We start from the raw sequence: 16924 nt of genomic DNA on the forward strand, positions 1-16924 counted from the left end.
GTGATAGTTGACAACCGAATTAATTACCAGCGAGATGTTTACTTTTCGAGGGCTTTGCACCGACTGATGCAATTATTCTGACTGCTTGTCTATTTCCACACGAGAATTTGGTAGTTGGCTACCACGATGATAAATTGCAATGCTACTATGAGCAAATCAACACCAGGCAAATAATAATTATTTGTTATTTGATAACCGATCGCTCATAGTTAGCATTGCAATTAGAAAATTTGGTAGTTGGTATCTGACAACCGAACGTAGTTTTCGGCAGAGATGTTTACTATTCGAGAACTACGCACCGACTGACGAAATTATTCTACCTGCTTGCCGATTTATAAAACGAAAATTTGGTAGTTGATAGTTTGATAGATTTTTGGTAGTTGCCAGCTGAAATTCAAAATTGCAAAGTCACTATGAGAAAATCAACACCAGGCAAATAATAATTATTTGTTATCTGATAACCGATAGCTCACAGTTAACATTGCAATTCTAAAATTTGGTAGTTGGTAGTTGGCTATAATTGACTACCAAACGTAATTTTTGGGGAAGAGATGTTTACTATTCGAGAACTACGCACCGACTGACGAAATTATTCTACATGCTCGCCTATTTATAAATCGAAAATTTGGTAGTTGGTAGCTTTGGTAGTTGGTAGTTGCGAGCTGGATTGACATTCAAAATTGCAAAGCCACCATGAGCATATCAACACCAGCCAAATAATAATTATTTGTTATCTGATCACCGATAGCTCACAGTTAACATTGCAATTCGAAAATTTGGTAGTTGGTAGTTGGACTACCAAGGCTATAATTGACTACCAAACGTAATTTTCGGCAGAGACGTTTACTATTCGAGAGCTGCGCACCGACTGACAAAATTATTCTGCCTGCTTGCCTATTTAAAGCTTGAATTTTTGGTAGTTGACTACCAAACTGGAAGTTGACTACCATACTGATAGAGAGGTGGTAGAGATGTTAACTGTTTGAGAGCTGCACACCAACTGATGAGATTATTTAGGCTGCTTGCCTATTTATAATTCGATAATTTGGTAGTTGACTACCAAACTGGTAGTTCAATACAAAATTGGTAGTTGACTACGAAACTGATAGAACGATGGTGGCGATGTTTACTGTTCAACAGCTGGATATCGACTGAAGAAACTATTCTTCCTGCTTGCCTATTTGTAACTCACGTATTTGGTAGTTGGTGTCTCGAGAAGTGAGAAAATTGAGAGAAAGAAAAAAGACCTCACTAGGCTTATAGCCGGTCTATTCTTGTTTTTTTGTAATTTCCCTCCTTACATATTTTGCGGTCAAGGTTTTTTTAACAACCTATTTTTACTGTTTTAGTCGAAGCTAAAATTCAATTTAAAATGCAAATTTCTTTCTAACCGATGATTACAGTTTACGCTGATGCTGAACGGAATTTAATTATTTTGTTAAATGCTCTTACTGCATGCGACGTAAATTAACAGACTGCTGGATATAACAGACTTTTTCCCCCATTAAGCATTCATGGGCCTGTGACCCAGTGAATAAAAATTTGACGTCACAAAGCGATAGTATCCTTGACGAGTATAAATACGGGTGTCGTTTAAGTGAATTCGATATTATTACTTGTAAGACTAACAAGCCAACAATTGGGATGAAGAACAGAACACTGGGCACATTGGCTGCCTTTGAAAAGATCAAATTATTCATCCAATTCTGTGGACTGTGGTCCGGTGGCACTTCATCGAAATATGTGACGATGCTTTACAATTGCTACAGTGTAGCGATGGTCGCGTTTTTGTTCTTGTACGATTTATCGGTCTGCGCTTACGTATTCTTTATCGAGACCGTGCAAGAAGCAACCGATAATCTGACGACCAGCTTTACGCTGATCGCATTGTTCGGGAAGATTTTGAATCTCCGATATTTTTTGCCAAAAATACGAAAGCTGTTCCGAATGGCCGACGAATTTCAACTGGATAATGACCGGGAAACTGAATTCGTTGATCGACAAATGTTGGTCTTCAAAAGGCTGGTCATATTGTTTTACGGCACGGCAAACATGGCTATTTCGTTCAATTTCATTTCGACCAGCATGTCCGACACGACTCGGTTGCCATATCTGGCATGGCTTCCGTTTGATTGGAAATGCAATTCTACGGCATACGCTTGGCTGTACACATATCAAGTTATCGGTGTGATCATTCAAGCAAACATAAACGTGAGCTTAGATCTGTTGATGGCTTATTCGATGCACGTTGCCAGCATTAAATTTGAGTTACTTGGAGACCGTTTGCAGAGACTTAGCGAAATGAAGAAGGATGGTGGTGGTAAACCGAGACAACAGACTAGGGATTTGATACGGTGTGTTGCCGCTTACCAACATATTTATCAGTGAGATTTATCTTTTACCTGGAGGTCAAACCGCTGATGAACGATTCGATTAGCTAGAGTTTCCTTGCTACCAATTCTTATTCACGCAGTGGTCACCTCCAGTTGAGTTCACTTCCAGCAAATAACGTTTGTTTCTCAATTAAAGATATACCAAGGAGCTTCAGACATGTTTCACTTATGGACTGTTCGTCCAAATCTCTTTCAGTGGTGCCGTTATCTGCTCGTTAGCGTACCAAATGACTATCGTAAAATTTGAACTAAATTTTCAAGTTTTCTTTACTAGCAAAGTTACAATCTTACAGACGTCACCGGTAGAAAATTTCGTCTTTTTTACAAGTCTGTCAAATTATCAACTGTGCATGATCTGCCAAGTATTTGTACCATGCTACTTCGGCAACGAAATCATACTCAAGCACGAAAGCATAACCGGAAGTATATTCAAATGTGGTTGGGATTTTCGCGACATACACTTTCGACGCGTTGTTATTATCTTCATGGAAATAGTGACGAAGGAGCGACATATTTTGGTTGGAAATTGGAAGGTTTTGGATTTGAATTTATTCGTTTCGGTGAGTGATGTGCTGGATTCACCAAATCGATTGCGACAAATGATTTGTTGGTTTTAGATCATGAACTTTGCATACCGATTGTACACCGTACTGGTCTAAATAATAAATTCACTAAAGCTTTTCAACATGCACCACACTATGTCCTAAAGCAGACGCCCTCATCTGCGATCTATGTGGTTTGTATAAACAAAATCTGAAGGTTTCCTTTTGATATGAGCAGGATAATTGTTCTGGTTTTTGAATGAGAAACGGCTAATTCATTTTCCTTAGTAGCGAGACTTCTATGGTTCAAGCACATCCCGATGGAATCACATACTTGTATGGGCTTAACACAACTTTCGCAATTTGTAATTTCGTCATTTTATATCATAGCAATGTAAAGTCAACTTCTGATTTTCAATAAATGGAACCACCTACCACAGATAGATAAACTTTCCCAAATCACACGCTCTGATCTTCGACATTCTCTTTAAGACTCTCTGCAGCATTGGGTCTGATGCGCTCAAATCAATTGAAGAAGATTACTTCTGGGCACATCGTGAACTGATTGAGATCAACATTGTGTACAACTTGATCTTTGAGTTTGGCCAAGGGAACTGTAGATTCAGGTCAATTTCAGAAAGTCAAGGATTCCGTTGGGGTTTCTTTTTATAAATTTTTCTTATTGATTGCCATTGTATAGCGGTTTCGACCTGATTTAACCTTACACAAAAAAGCATATCAGCAGTTTTACTATCGGATCTATTACTTCATTTGATCTGAGTACTTTCAAGAGATTAATTTCACCTGTTACACACGGCTGTAATCTGTTATCGACAGTGAAGGTAATAATAAACGACAATCTATGACTAAAAAGGTCTTATATAGCAAAAAGCATGGTCAAAACAAATGAAGTAAAAGATTTCTCAAATCAATCTCTGAAAATCTTAGATCAAATGAAGTAATAGATCAGATAGTAAAACTGTTAATATGCTTGCCGTCTGTGACAGGTTAAAATCTTTTACGTCATTTTGTTGAACGTTTTTATAATAAGACCGCATTGGTCAGAGCTTGTCGTTTGTTCCGAGATTTTATCGGTAACATATGGATAGCCCTTCGTAACAGGTTAACGTATCACAATTTTTTAATAAACTTATCTGACCAACATTTCGGGACAGATTGGAATAAATGCCATTTCCCAAATCAATGCAGGAGCTTGTGACTTGTGTCTTTCATTTGAAATAAGAAATTCTCGTATAGGACATGCGTGATAAGCTTTTAGGTGAAAAGTTTGCAAAGTCGCATGTGTGAAATATAAATCGTTTTTTATTAGATTTCATCAATGCTTCATTCTTGGTGAATGTTAATGCGATCTGTCTTACTAACTGAAATTAATGGGACTCTCAATTAAGTTAAACTTTAAACGGAGACTTCTTAACTAACAATTAGTATTAAAATTAATGCTAAGGACACATCCTTCACAGGTACACATTTCTTGACATGCAATGCAAAATAATTGCCTGGTAGCGAATTTTTTCCTATTAAGTATTCATGTACCTGTAACCCATCGAATTAGAACTGCCTTCGTATCAATTTAGAATCGATATTAATATCACAAAATGTTGGTGTCCTTGGGGGGTGGACATATAAATACTGTCGTTGGGCCCATCAGCTCCGTATCAGTATTCTTAAGAGCGCCAAGTAAATAATAACTAGAATGAAGAGCCGAAGTTTGGGTCGATTCAATTCCTTTGAGAAAATTAAGTTTGTTTTTAAACTATTTGGCCAGTGGCCCGGTGATATTACGTCAAAATATCTGTCGGTGTTGTATAATTCCTACAGTGTAGCGATGGTCGTGTTTCTCTTCTTGTACGATGTGACGATCTGCTCTTATGTATTCCTTATCGAGAACGTGCAAGACGCAACGGACAACCTTTGCACAAGCCTTACGCTGATCGCATTGTTCGGAAAAATTTTCAATTTTCGATATTTTCTGCGACCAGTGAAAAATCTGTTGCGTTCAGTCGAAAAATTTCAGTTGGAAAATGACGGGGAAAGTGAATTTGTTGAGCGACAGATGCTTCTATTCGACCGATTGGTCATGTGCACGTACTGTGCTGCAAACATGGCTATTTCGTTCAACTTTATCTCGGCGATTATGTCTGACAACCCTCGTTTGCCTTATCCGGCATGGTATCCATTTGGTTGGAAGTCTAACACTTCGGCCTATCCTTGGCTGTATACATATCAAGTTGTCGGTGTGATCATTCAAGCAAACTTAAATATGAGCTTAGATTTGTTGGCGGCCTATTTCATGTTTATGGCTAGCATTAAGCTGGAGATTGTTGGAAATCGTTTGCAGAAACTAGGCGAAATGAAGCAGAGAGGTGAAAAGCGTGTGCAAAGTGACTCCAGGCATTTGATTCGTTGTATTTCGAACTATCAACATCTTTGGAAGTGAGGTTTTTGTTAGTTTTGAATTGAAGTTGAAACTACTGTCCATGTCCACCCAATTTTGTGTGCTAAAATTTCGTTGCTACATTTGAGCAGTGATCATCTTCTTCAGTTTAGTTCTCTACTTTCAAATTAACTTTTGTTTCTAAATTAAGATACGTCCAGGGTCTTCAGAAATGTTTCAGTTGTGGACTTATAATCCAAATCACTTTCAGTGGTGCTGTTATTTGTTCGACAGCGTACCAACTAACTACAGTTAATTTACAGCAATCTTTATAACAGAAATACCATACGAGAAACATTTCTTACAGATATCGCCTCAAGAAAATTTAGGTTTCTACTCGAGTTTGATAATGTACCAGCTATGCATGGTCGGCCAGGTATTCATTCCCTGCCACTTCGGCAACGAGATCATACTCAAACACGAAATCATATCCGGGAGTATATTCGATAGTGGTTGGCATTGTCGTCCCATTCCCTATCAAAGGATTGTCATAATCTTTATGGAAATTGTTAAAAATGAATGGCATATCATGGTCGGAAATTGGATCATTTTGAATTTGGATTTGTTCGTTTCGGTGAGTGGGCGGATGTCTCAATTTCAAGAGATTAATTTACGATTCGGTTTTAGATTATGAATTTTGCTTATCGATTGTACACTCTCCTCGCTTAAGCTGTAAAAGTTATGGATGGATTAATGTTGTGCAGCAGGCAGGCTCGAATATAAAACGTGTGATTTCAAAGCATAGTATGGTGTGTGTCAAGAGACTACTCCTTTAATTGAATACCATTAGTACAATTAATGGTACTATTGGTATTATTGGTAGTGTTGGTATTAATGGTACTTTATGATACAGTTAATATTCATGGTATTAATGGTACTATTAATGGCAATATTGCGGTATTACTGGTACTATTAGTATTAATTGTATTAATTAGAGTAGTGGTACTAATGGTATTAACGTTTGATACCCTTGTTACAGAGCATATGACATTTTCATTATGAGTTTTAAACGATTCAGGTTAACTTTACTCTGTCGTGCTATGTAAGGCAATGAAAGTCTAGAGCAGGTATGGTCGATCGGCGAATTCGTCTTAAACGCACTAACATTTTATGTCAAAATTATATGAAAATGAGTGCGTTTAAGTACGAAAATCAAATTTTTATGTCCTCCGGACGGACAATAGACCATACCTGTTTTATACTTTCATTGATGTTAGGTGCCTTAGTGACACGTATTTCAAATTTTGAAGTTGTTGTTTTCAACGGCCGGTTGCCTAGATCAATGACGTTAAAGACGTTAAAGTACTCTGACCTCTGCTAAACGCAATTTGCGTGTGTCTCTAGTTCAAGTATTCCTGACAAAGATAGCGATTTGGCTCTGGTTAAGCGTTTTAACTTTTCTCAGACGGCAGGACGATCAGCAGTTTTACTGTCGAATCTATTACTTCATTTGATCCAAATATTTTCTAAATTCAATACTTCATTTCGTTGAACATGCTTTTTGCTGTTATAAGGCTGCATTAGTCGGAGCTTTTCCTATATTCCTGAAGGAGTTATTGACCTAAATATTTTTCCATCAACTTATCTTACCAACAAACATTCCGGAACAGATCCGAATAAATGCCAGATTTCATTATGTCTTCAGGACCGTAGCTGCATAACTACCTTCCCACACTTTATAGCTGGGGCACGTATGATAACATTACACTTCGGAAATTTTGGTTAGTGTATCACTTGTATATTTCAATTCGTCGTCGTAAACGACTTTTAATGGATTTGTTTAATAAAATTTGATAAAAATCAAAATTAATAATTGAGTTTTCATGTCCAATCAAATATCAAATCCTTTTTTTATCATCATATTTAAGCAATCAACCTGCAACTCTTTCTTTCGAACGATTAACTACGATACGAATAAATATCCAAATTTTTTTACCCGGTGCAATAAAAAAAAGATAACCCAAGCATATAACTTGGCTACCAACAAAACTCTTTCATTCCCTTTTAACTTTTGATTTTCCTTTCTTTGTTTTTTTTTATCCATTGCATAAGCTACGTTAATTTTTATATATATTTTTGACCGCGCACGCCAGGTGCATGTATCAACTCAGTTAAGAAACTGTGGGAACCTAAGTTACGTTCTTACCAAAAAAAAGAAACGAAAAAAAAATTGATCCAATCATTTTGATTTTTCGTTATAATATAATTTAAGAATTGTGGATAAAAAAAACACCAAAACTGTTCTTGAGTCGCAAGAGAAACTGGTTTTGTTCGTACGGAATACTACATTTGGGATGTTTTACCCTGAAGCTAAATGTTTATACTGTACCCAGATTTTTAATGTATATTCGATGAGAAAGTCGTTTTAACGCTCTAACTACTGACTGGTACAATAAAGTTATCAATTTTACGAAAGACTTAAACGTTTTGAAACATGATAAGGTACATAAATCATTCATTGTCTTTGTTACACTTTTTTAAGGAAAATAGTATAAATGTAGGGAGTTGCTAATCTATGTAGCAAATAGTATACTGATTGACTGTGTCAATTTATTGAACCATGCATAACTCAAGACGATTTTATTTTATCAGCTGCTCAAACAAAATTGTTTTAGAAATGTTACAGAAGGTGATTATATCACCAATATATCTTACACGGTTTTCTCTAGAGTTGAAAGTACCTTATTGCAATTGCACACATATGGAAAACAAGAGAATTGATTTAAGCTTGTACGTACACGAGCACTTGCCCGAGTGGTATTTGATTTCGAGCTATATACTTCATGTACACTGATCGAAATTTTTTACGTGCTATGCGTATATCGTTCGTGCCCCCTGTTAAAAAGTGTGGTAAGGTAGTTATACAGCGGGCTCCAATATAATACGTGCGAGACGTATTTCGCTTTGACAGAGATTTAAAAATATGAATCTTATTGAATTCACTTACAAAAAGTATTTTAAATTAAAAATTGACTTCTTCTAGAATTGAACCGGGGACCTCTGGATCGTGAGCCAACGATCTTTCTAATGTTGCAGTACAGTAGTGTTGGTTAACATTTCTTATTGTTGAAGCGTACTTTGAAAGTCATAAACGTGTGTGGCGTATAAGCACGTTATAACGCAACGCACAATAACAATGTTATTACGTTTTTAGCCCCGTACGAAGTACTGGGGGCTTATAAGATTAATATGCCGTTTGTAACACGTCGAATTGGAAGCAGTCAGTAAGGTCAAAGCATTTGGTTATGTTCATAGATGACGAATCCGCAATAAAAAAAATGTCCGTCCGTCCGTCTGTGACCCCTCTAGCAAATCACAACCTTTTTTCAAAATTCTTTTTTTCCCCGATTGGTATCGACAAAAGTAAGGTCAAGTTCGAAAATGGGCATGGTAGGGTCGGCTCCTCCAGAGCTAGGGCCCTATAGGTGTTTTTCAGTCTTTCGACTATATCTACCGAAATACGCACGCAATAGCTGCTTGTGATATATCAAATGAAAGGTATTGACGAGTAGAACAAAGTTGCTGAACATTGTTTTTGGGTAAGATGCAACGTGGGCTTGTTGGGAGGGCTCAAAGGTCGTTACTCGGCCCTAAGTGTTTTTTGCACATAAATCGAGTAAATCTCATCCGATTTTGCTAGTTTTTGTTTCACTTGAGAGATAATTGAATGCCGAATAGAAATGATGGCAAAAAAAGTTTCAAATTTGGTCCCTTGCACTAAGGCCGCTACTCGGCCCTAAGTGTTTTTTGCACATAAATCGAGTAAATCTCATCCGATTTTGCTAGTTTTTGTTTCATTTGAGAGATAATTGAATGCCGAATAGAATGATGGCAAAAAAAGTTTCAAATTTGGGCCCTTGGACTAAGACCGCTACTCGGCCCTAAGTGTTTTTTGCACATAAATCGAGTAAATCTCATCCGATTTTGCTAGTTTTTGTTTCATTTGAGAGATAATTGAATGCCGAATAGAATGATGGCAAAAAAAGTTTCAAATTTGGGCCCTTGCACATAAATCGAGTAAATCTCAACCGATTTTGCTAGTTTTTGTTTCATTTGAGAGGTAATTGAATACCCAATCGAAAGTTGGCTAAAAATTTTGGGTTTCTAAAATAATGTCGTAAATTGTTGGTTTTATTTGAAAGGTACTTCGTACGGGCTTTCGTAATTGCGCTATGCGCAATTTTAAAAATGAACAGTATCAGTAAATTTGACAATGCCCAACTTGACTTGCATTTTGGTAACAGACGCATTAGAGGGTTGTAGACGTATTAGGGTTCCGGGCTTATCAGGGCTACGGACGTATTATGGTTGCGGACGAAATAGGATTACGGGTTGTACGGGGCCAAGTCGCAGCAAACGCTCCGACTGTTCTGATGCCTTGTTTTAAAAACATAATTGAATTTAAGTTCATAAAGAATGAGGAATTAGTTACGACTTGGTGGCAAAATAGTTGTGGACTAGGATCAATTATACATAATTTCAACTTAAACAACTTTCTGTGGTGATTGCGAAATGAAACTAGGTACTTCGTTAAAATTGAAGGGATTTTGTCGAGAATTTTTCTAATTTAGAAAAATAATTTTTTTTTCGTTTATCTTCTTCGTGTTACAAAATATCTATATGATGCAAATTCATTGTTTAGGACAAACATCTACTGTATAAGTTGAACATACGTGATGGGGGTTAACTTCTGTCCCACTCGTAAGTTATTCGCATTCCACGTACATCACCACAATACGTAACACATGAATATTCAAAAATATTCAAAACAGTGCCCATGTATCATATACGTCAGCGAAGTATATTACACCTCTCCGATAAATTTTACACATGCCCGAAGTATTGTCTGAATTTTCTTTTTCTGGGTGTAGCTGTATTATATTTTTCTGTATACGCGAGTGTATTGGTGAGCTATGATATCATTCGGTTGGTAGGGAAAGTAAACGGTCGAGAACGAAAGTAACGGTTGGGAAGGAATGCACTAACACACTATCACTATTACAGAAAAATATCTTTCGAAATACCCCAATACACACTCGATGTGTGTTTTCGTTTGGGCTTCGCCCGCGCGTGCACACAAATCTTGTGTGTATTGGGGTATGTTGAAATATACTATTACTATACACGCGAGAGTGCTGATGCAAACTCTGGACAAAAACTTGAAAAGTCACGTTTCTTTTTCGACTTCGCTGAGTAACAACAAACTTCACACGAAAACTCGACTTTTCAACTTTTTATCACTTGTACGAAAATAACTTACTATCGAATCTGCTACTTCATTTGATCTAAGCATTTTCAATAAATTGACAGAAAATCTTTTACTTCATTTGTTTTAACAAGCATTTTTCTGTATCGAGATTAAATTAGCTGTAACTAGCCGCTTTCTTTGTATAGTTATTGTTTCTTGGTAACCAGCATGAATTTTTGTATTAAAAAATTAAAGCTTCAGTCATTTGTGCAATCACCTCGGTGCGAAAAATCTTTTGCGCCTGGATACAAATATATATATATACTACTTGAAGCTTGGCAAAATTTTAGTCTTTAATTTAGCAGAATCTATGTGCAAAGACTGTAAACATTTAACTATGTTAACTGACTCTGCAGTGATCTTATGACCTGCCATTATCGTTTCTATGATCGCCGACGATGATAAATGTAACCGGGTCCTACTGACGTCATCTTATATAGTAAACTACATGAAAAATTGAATCGATAGTTAAATACAAAAACTGGACCTGTCGCATTAGCGAACTATAAAAAAAAATGAAATTTTATTCATTTAACTTTGCTTTAAACGGCTTCAAATCGTAAGGATGTTCGAATGAAATTTTATTTTTCTTATAATTCGCTAATGTGATTTGATATGTCCCGTTAATCTATGTAAAAGTAACTATTCAAATGAAGTGAAAGATTTTATTTCAGTTTACCCGAAATGCTTATATCGAAACAAGTAATAGAATGAGTAACATGCTTTCCGTCTGTCGTCAGTGAAATGTTACCGTTAAGTACTTCCACTATGATAATCAAAAAAACTCCGAAAAGAAACCACGAACATTTTCATAGTTTCCCAATGTTTATATGAAATACAACACACCAGGTACCTGTAAACTACACACAAGCTACGATTTCATTCACAGTGAGAAGACGATCATTCTTCTCTTCTTTTTTCCGTTTATTTTTTTTTCCCTATATATACTTTCCTAATTGGTCTGATCATATCTGATGTGATGTGTGTGTTCACATTGATCATATTATTATGAGTTCCATTCCATCAGATAATAAATGTAATGTATATTATGATCCCCGTCTCTATGATTAATTACCTGTGATAAAAGTGATGTAATTAGTTCAAATAACAGAGTTGTGATGGATTAAATGGTTTATGATTAATGCAAATGATCGTGGTAAAAAATAGAGGATTGCGAAAAAATTGAATTCAACAATTCGAATTTCGTTCGAATGAATAATGGGCGAACATGGCACTAATAGATTGCGGTCCTTTATCTATTTGTATAGTAGAGTTTTGCACAAAAGCATACGTTTTCAGCGCAGCTAATCGATGGCAACAGCAACGATGCGGATAGTGTTCCTGATTCAGTTAAACGTAATCTAAAACTGGTGAAGTAAAAGAATTCGTATTGAACATTATGGGTGTTTACTTTAAACGAAGCTTACAAAGTTAATAATTGTATCGCAATAAGCTTATTGGACTATCATTTATAAAAGGCCAAGGTTTCATTACTTCAACGCTCGTTGTCTATATCATTCTTCAATTGGCTCTCGAATGTCTGAATTGGTTACAATCTCTTCAAATGAACATTGCGACTTATGGCTGTAGAGTTAATGATTCATTGCTCTTTGTCCTGGCTGAGTCTACAACTTGCGATTTTTTTTTATTTGTTTTAAAAAATCCGGAAATGGCCTGTTGTCAAAATTTTACTTCGCAGATGTAGCAAGTTACAATGTTACATCGAATTCTAATTACTTAGTAACTTAACAACAGTCTGCCTTCTTTAATTCTAAAATTTTAAACAAAGAACGCAGCCTGGGGTCAAAAACTGATTTCGGTGAAGTGAACCTAGTATCTAACACTAGGCTGCTGTTGACATGGATTTTTTTAGGGGAGACGGCACGGTTGTCCCTAAAATGTTTAAAGCAGTCACACAACGCGTTACATACTTATCGGATTGATTTCTGTACAAATTCTTCATTTCAAAATATGTGTACGTGACAAGCCCACAACCCTATTAGCGTTTTAGGTGTATTTGTCGTCATAATAACGTTTCCTCAACTAAGGTCGGTACAACGTTCTAATTTTTTCAATGTTTATACCACAATTGTCAACGTTGCAGCAACCACTGAGCGATTGTCTTATAGATGGCGCTAAATTCGGGGGCTAGTTTCAAATCTTAAAAGGTTGTTTCGATATTTTATAGGAATTACAACAAAGATTTCCATACACAGACTAATGTAATATATATGTTCACAAACCACACATACACTACACTACACACACATTCAATCTAGCACTCTACACAACATAAAGGCATTCGAAGTAAATATCATGTGTTCATTCCCGTGTTCAGTTCAAATCCGCGGCTGAGCAAGATGATTTTTCCTACATTCGCTTTCTATGTAACACTTACTCATAGATATTCTAATAGTCCTTTGCCAATAAATGAACTCCGCTCAGAACTCCTAAAATCTAGTGTCTTCTGCATACGTGTTGCCAGAGATCAACATAAAACAATCAGTCTAGGTTTTAGTATGAGGCTTTGCAAATTACTCAATCTTTGTACTTCATATAATAAGTACGGTCAAGAGAAGACGGTTCGAAAATACAGACAATTTCTTCATTGAAAACTCAAACAATCTGTATTTCACACCAGCATTTAATTTACGTTTTAAATATGGTTTTTACAAATTTTTATTGGAGATATCGTCTTTCCACACGCGAGCAGGCATACTTAAGATGATCCTGAACATATGATTGATAATTCGCGTCAGTCAGTGTAGCATAGTGCACGCGTACGCACTCCTTTATTAAAGCATGCACTTTGTAGTCCTTGAACGGGTCTTTAGTTGATGTTCCGAACCAAGTATAATCCATTAACAAATCGTCGGAAAACAAAGCCGCCAATAGTACATTGAATGACAAGGGGCGAAAGTAAAAAAATTCAACCGTGTGCGAGAGTTGATGCCCGCGCCGAAGGCAAGGGCCTCAATCGCACAGGTTGAATTTTTTTATTTTTCCCCCGAGTCGTTCATACTTTTTTTTTTGATACCAACATCGAAAGTTGATACGTATCGCAAACAGCAGAACAAAATGTTGAAATATGAAGGCATTTAGCCAGAAAATGCGGGGGTCCAGGGGGCGGCAGCCCCCTGGTATATGAAAAATTTAATTATTTAGCCATCACAACAATAACACACACAAAAATTAACAAATAACTAACAAATCATTAACAACAAAAATTATCAACTTCGTATGTTAATTTCAATAAGAGCACTGGCGCACGCTTTATTTCAATTTTGATCGCAGTACACTTATTGACAAGAGTCGACTATTACATTATGTAGTCGACTTTCGCATTATGTATATTGACTTTCGCTTTATGTATTCTTTCTTTCTCCCCGCTCAAACACATAACTTGCATTTTTTTACTTTCGCCCCGGATTTCGAGGGCGAAAGTATCAACTTTCGATGTTGGTATCAAAAATAGTCATTTGTGTACCTGTTTTGGACGATTGATTTTAGGCAATTTCGCGGATTGTAGGCCGAACGAAGTGAGGCTTACAAGCGAAAGTGCCTTAAATCAACCGTCCCAAACAGGTGCACATGTGAGTTTTCATGCAGAGGGCCGGAAACCCGAGAAAATTCGAAAAATTGCCCTCATTTTCGGCCCCGAAGCATGAAAAAATTCTTTTGGTGCATTTTTCTTCATCAGCTCCACCAATCAACTTGAGTTCATCGAACTGTGAAGATAAAACTATGTGAGTTACGACGTTCTAGACGAAACGTTTTGACGACCAAAATTATGTCCATCATAATGTATGAAATATAAACGCGCCCAATCTTTTGAATTGATTTTGAAAAGAACAAAAATCATGTACGTCACATCGCTAGAGCCTCTATTATACATGACGTTTCTTATTCTCTCAATTCTCTCAATCCAAAACAGACTCATTGTGTATTAAAACGGTAAACATCAATCAAATGCCGAAAACTAAAATATTATGTTCAATCTGGGTTCGAATCCTGGTCAAGTTTGTTTTTTTATTTAATTTTAATACCTTTTTTATTACTGGTGATTATTGAAAACCCTAAATACCCGACCTAAATACCCAAAAAATGTGTTATGTGAGTGTGATAACAACCAACCGTATTAGAAGAACATTTATCATAAACTCAAATGGGAACTGGTGGTTCAGTGGTAGAGTTGTGGACTACAAACCCATGGGTCGGGAGTTCGATCCCAGGGCCGGCCACCAGTTTTCCTAATCCTACCCAGATTAGAAGCAAAATTGGGGTACTTGATTAGATCAAGGAAAATTCCTCAAAACAGTAATGTCGTAAGTGTGATTCATGTGATTAACATCGATGTTAATCATATGAGCATTAGGTCCACAAAAATTAAGACAGCAAACATCGAGGAATTTTTTACAAGGATTACCAATGCATCTTTCAAATCGATCTTATTTTTGTAAGCTTTCAGGAATTCTCCAAAGTGCGGTTTATTCTTCACTGGAAGTTCATCTACCAACTTTTGAACATCTGCGGGAATATCTTTTTTTCTTGTTGGTTGAGGTATGGCTTGATTTATGGAACCGTCGATTTTTACATGTAGTGCTGCGACTAACTTCAATAAATTTTCATTGTGTGCTTTCAAACCGCCCTGATTTGCCTCTATACGGTTTAATTGAGTTTCAGCAAGCTCTAGCCTTTTCTCAACATCAGATAATTTCCTTTCGTAATCGGTCCATACATTTTGATCTGTGTTAATGCAAACTTTAAATGGTGAAAAAGGTCAAAATATTAATTGTACTTAAGGGAGGTTGTAAATTCTGCCTTAATTCACTAAGATCAATAGCTATAAACGGGAAGTTTCTGTAAAGACCTTTAAAAAAACTTGGTTTTGTCTGAATAAGTTACCTATAGTGGAACCAACTGCGGGTGGATACAATTCAGAAAGATCTGCGTCGGTTAATGTAGGCAAGTCGTTTAAGTAATCAATTGGTAAATTCATAATATTCAGAGCAGCAGATAGAGGAATATCTATTCTCATCAATGTTTATTAGCGATCATTTCAACAAAACTTGAGAGACAAATGATATTACCATTTGTATGATATTCCTGGGAATCGCAGCCATTATTCACGATGTCGACTGACAAAATCTTCGCCTTCTTGCTTGAGTCGTTCATCGATTTAACATTTGTACCTATTTTCGTATATCTTATCATTATAACATAGGGCGAAAAATGCTAATAGGGAATGATGAACCTATTATAATATCAACACCAATTCAATGTAGCTATTTATACTACAGGCAACAATAATCGCTAAATTCGTCAATTATCACCATCACTGACGACGCAGCTTAATTAATTAACAAATCTCTTAATTCCATACATTAAAACATCGTTCAGACGGCAATGGTAAACATAATATCTTCACATTAAAACACAACATCGGTTGTGACCTCAGGACATCCATAAAGAACATGAATTCAATCAAATGCAAAGAAAAAAAAATCTTTTTAATAAAACAATTTCAGGGCCAAACACTTTTAATAATATATTGGTATGATGCATAGGAGATATAACATGCAGCAGCGAGAGAGGTGCAACATAAAATAAAATTTGAAAAATGAATAATAAAAAAAAAACGATCCAAAGTTAGAACTGGTAATGCATTTCTTGAATGATTTCATCAAAACCGGAGAGCTAATGCTGCGCACCACACACAAAATATAAAAAAAATAAAGTCGAATAATGCTATGAGAAATGCGAAATAGCTTCTTTAACGCTTGCAGTCATTGTGAACATGTAATATAAAATCGAATGTGTGTTTTATTTGAAGGTCTACAGACATTTTATAGAATATATTCAACGAATGCATCGGGTCCCGATTTATATCTGTATATATTGGCATACGGTGTATATGATATGCCTATCCATTCATTCGACACAAACTTTACATAAAATGTGTAACACAAAAGTTGCATTGTAATTATGAAATGAATCGACTAAATTGGGTGATATATAAAATTGTGTATATGCCGCAGGTGACAACGTTGAATGAAGATAGTAAATTGGTGGTCAATTAAATTCATTGCGATTTAAACCGATAGTGAATTAAGTGATAGCCGCCTAATCAATGAAATTTATTAGATGTTGCGGCGTGTGTGTACTTAGCACATGGAAACGTGGTACGTAATTTTTATTAGCTGAGAAATTGTTTAGATAACACATCGTAACAATCGGCACGTAGCACGGATGAGACTTAAATTGGAAGAAATTTTCTTGTTCAGAC

At 36.2% G+C, this 16924-nt stretch overlaps 2 protein-coding genes across 2 annotated transcripts; both read left to right on the forward strand.

The window, feature by feature from the left end:
• The first annotated feature begins 2052 nt into the window (after positions 1–2052).
• LOC119077198 (odorant receptor 94b-like) lies at positions 2053–3052 on the forward strand. Its single transcript, XM_037184378.1, has 4 exons — positions 2053–2354; positions 2474–2510; positions 2687–2953; positions 3011–3052. The coding sequence occupies exons 1-4, from the start codon at positions 2053–2055 to the stop codon at positions 3050–3052; spliced, it is 648 nt and encodes a 215-aa protein (XP_037040273.1).
• A 2005-nt stretch (positions 3053–5057) lies between these two features.
• Positions 5058–8444, forward strand: LOC119077199 (odorant receptor 94b-like). The gene is made up of 4 exons (XM_037184380.1): positions 5058–5347; positions 5542–5641; positions 5698–5842; positions 8374–8444. The coding sequence occupies exons 1-4, from the start codon at positions 5058–5060 to the stop codon at positions 8442–8444; spliced, it is 606 nt and encodes a 201-aa protein (XP_037040275.1).
• The last annotated feature ends 8480 nt before the right edge of the window (positions 8445–16924 follow it).

The sequence above is a fragment of the Bradysia coprophila genome, unplaced genomic scaffold (genome assembly GCF_014529535.1).
Source record: "Bradysia coprophila strain Holo2 unplaced genomic scaffold, BU_Bcop_v1 contig_232, whole genome shotgun sequence".
Classification (NCBI taxonomy): Eukaryota; Metazoa; Arthropoda; class Insecta; order Diptera; family Sciaridae; genus Bradysia; species Bradysia coprophila.

Bases quoted from the DNA above. Each gene is read 5' to 3' on its own strand.
- LOC119077199 (XM_037184380.1), top strand. From the start codon at position 5,058: ATGGCTATTTCGTTCAACTTTATCTCGGCGATTATGTCTGACAACCCT. The intron at 5,348-5,541 runs GCATTTGATTCG...TTCTAAATTAAG, and splicing joins CGTGTGCAAAGTGACTCCAG to ATACGTCCAGGGTCTTCAGA. The intron at 5,843-8,373 runs GTTGGCATTGTC...GACTTCTTCTAG, and splicing joins CGGGAGTATATTCGATAGTG to AATTGAACCGGGGACCTCTG.
- LOC119077198 (XM_037184378.1), top strand. From the start codon at position 2,053: ATGGCTATTTCGTTCAATTTCATTTCGACCAGCATGTCCGACACGACT. The intron at 2,511-2,686 runs GTTTGTTTCTCA...ACAATCTTACAG, and splicing joins GTTCACTTCCAGCAAATAAC to ACGTCACCGGTAGAAAATTT. The intron at 2,954-3,010 runs GTGAGTGATGTG...TGTTGGTTTTAG, and splicing joins ATTTGAATTTATTCGTTTCG to ATCATGAACTTTGCATACCG.